This window comes from Tupaia chinensis, unplaced genomic scaffold, assembly GCF_000334495.1.
Source record: "Tupaia chinensis unplaced genomic scaffold, TupChi_1.0 Scaffold000313_1, whole genome shotgun sequence".
In the NCBI taxonomy this organism is placed as follows: Eukaryota; Metazoa; Chordata; class Mammalia; order Scandentia; family Tupaiidae; genus Tupaia; species Tupaia belangeri.
In genome coordinates, this window is record NW_006159806.1 from 4,249,967 (window position 1) to 4,252,064 (window position 2,098).

The 2,098-nt window shown below is 37.2% G+C and overlaps 1 protein-coding gene across 1 annotated transcript in view; it reads left to right on the plus strand.

The window, feature by feature from the left end:
* ADGRG6 (adhesion G protein-coupled receptor G6) overlaps positions 1-2,098 on the plus strand; it is a 160,393-nt gene that overhangs the window by 129,177 nt on the left and 29,118 nt on the right. The window contains exon 18 of the mRNA XM_014588839.2: positions 1,028-1,152. Within this exon, the coding sequence (XP_014444325.1) occupies positions 1,028-1,152 (125 nt within the window). The remainder of the gene's footprint in view (positions 1-1,027; positions 1,153-2,098) is intronic.

Below are 2,098 nucleotides of genomic sequence, written 5' to 3' on the forward strand. Positions count from 1 at the left end.
TGAAAATGTCATTTTAACAACTTGTCATCTCATGTGATTCTAAAAGGTTATACTAATTTAATGTTCTGCAGCAACGTGATTGTACATTGGCTATGCTGTTTTTAGAATACTCTTTCTCAGGAACAAGGAAATAAATTTGTTTAAAATGACATTTTCACTCAGAAAATCAAAAAGAGCTCTTCTCCAAGAAGGCTCCATTTCAAACATCTGCATAATAAAGTCACCTCTCTCCCCCAACTAGGACTGTGTGTTTGAATAACAACAAGGTTTATTCCTATCCTGATTCCCCATTTCAGGAATCAAAAAAGGTATTCTTATCTTGTCTGCCTCATAATATGCTGGAAAGTGCTGACTACTTTCTGTTCCACCACAACCCCTAACACTTTAAACTGAGTTTCCTTTTAGATCTATAGGGATCAAGAAACTATGACCTAAGAACTTAGTGGCTTCTCACTTATAAAAAAATCAATAAGCAATATACATATCAAGCCTTAACATGGCCATGGTTAGGCGCCTCGACACCACCCCTTAAGCCAGATGCCACAGTGCTTGCCTGTCTGGCTCTTCCCTGGTTGGTAAGAAATCTGAGTCTGAAGGCGTGATCATGTGGGTTCTGGTGGCCTCCGTTTGCACTTATGCCCCAGCCCCGCAAATGTTAGAAACGGGCCTGATGGTTTTTTATGCAAAGCAACTACCTTCTCTTCAATTGCTGTGAGGGAACCTGGTGGTTTCCCTTGTAAGTTATACTGGTGAGCAAAGAGATTGAGTAAGAGGCAAATGACTAAAAAAGAAAAAAAAGTGCAACTCCTTTCTGCAATGACACTGCGTTTTTCTTTCATGTAGTGTCTGTTTCTTTCATGTACTATACTTCAAAGAGTACAGTAAATAAAATTTTCAATATTGGTTTACATTTATTTTTAGCCCAAGGTTGAATTGCTGTGATGTTAGCAATGAACATTCTAGTGAACCAAAGCACCACACTCATGAAAAGGGAGATTCTTACAACTGCTTCCCATATTTTGTATAGGATCTTGAAAGAAAGAACCACACGGATGCCCAAAACATGAAAGCTCTCACGTTCATCACCTATATTGGGTGTGGATTATCTGCAATTTTTTCAGCAGCAACTCTCCTGACATATGTTGCTTTTGAGTAAGTATTTTTCTATTGGCCAAACCCAGTGCTAACTGTTCCAAATGTGAAAAAGAAAATTGCCTTGGCTTTTAAGACATTTATACACTTTGTGAATCATATAGGTTCAATTTAATGTTCAAGTTTCTCATAAGATATTTTGCGCCACATGCATTTTATAGCTCTAGAATCTTCATTTATAATTATCATGTTTGTGTTTATACAATGCATTCAAATTGTTATTGATGATTAACATTTAAGTAAATGAAAATTGTGTAGAATGCTTTTCTACATCGTAAAAGATGAAGACATTAGCATTAAAAAATCTTATAAAATTGACACTAAGACAGGAAAATTTTTAAAAAGGGATCTTGTTAAAAATCTACTGAAAATCTAGAAACTTCAAAAAGTCTTAGAGAAGTTTTGTTTTAGGAGTATTTTTTGTTTCTTTATTTTAAAAATAAGAATGTTCTTCTTATAACTGTATCATTTTTCATTGATTGAGAAAAAAAAAAGTCTGTTGAAACCATTTAAAAATTTTGTAAATAACTGGAAAGGGGGGACCAGTAGGTGGCATAGTGGTTATGTTGCTGGACTCCCTTGTAGTCAACCATGGTTCATGCTCCAGACTCGGCGGCTTAAAACTTGTGCCAGGCTCATGTACATTCATGCCCAAAATCCTGAGAGGAGAAGAAAGGAGAACGGATTGCGGCAGGGGTGATTTCTCACTTTCTGTCTCTGTCTCTCTCTGTCTTTCTGGCAAGCGCACATGCTCTATAGCAGAAATCTCTCTAAATAAATAAATGAAAAATAACTGGGAACAGTTGTTTTTTTTCCCCCTTTGGAGAGGTTTTTGCTATAGTGCGCGTGCACTCGCCAGAAAGATAGAGACAGAGAGATAGAAAGCGAGAAATCGCCCCCCAGTGGGGATGGCCTTGCTGCGATCCCTTCTCCTCCTTTCTTCTCT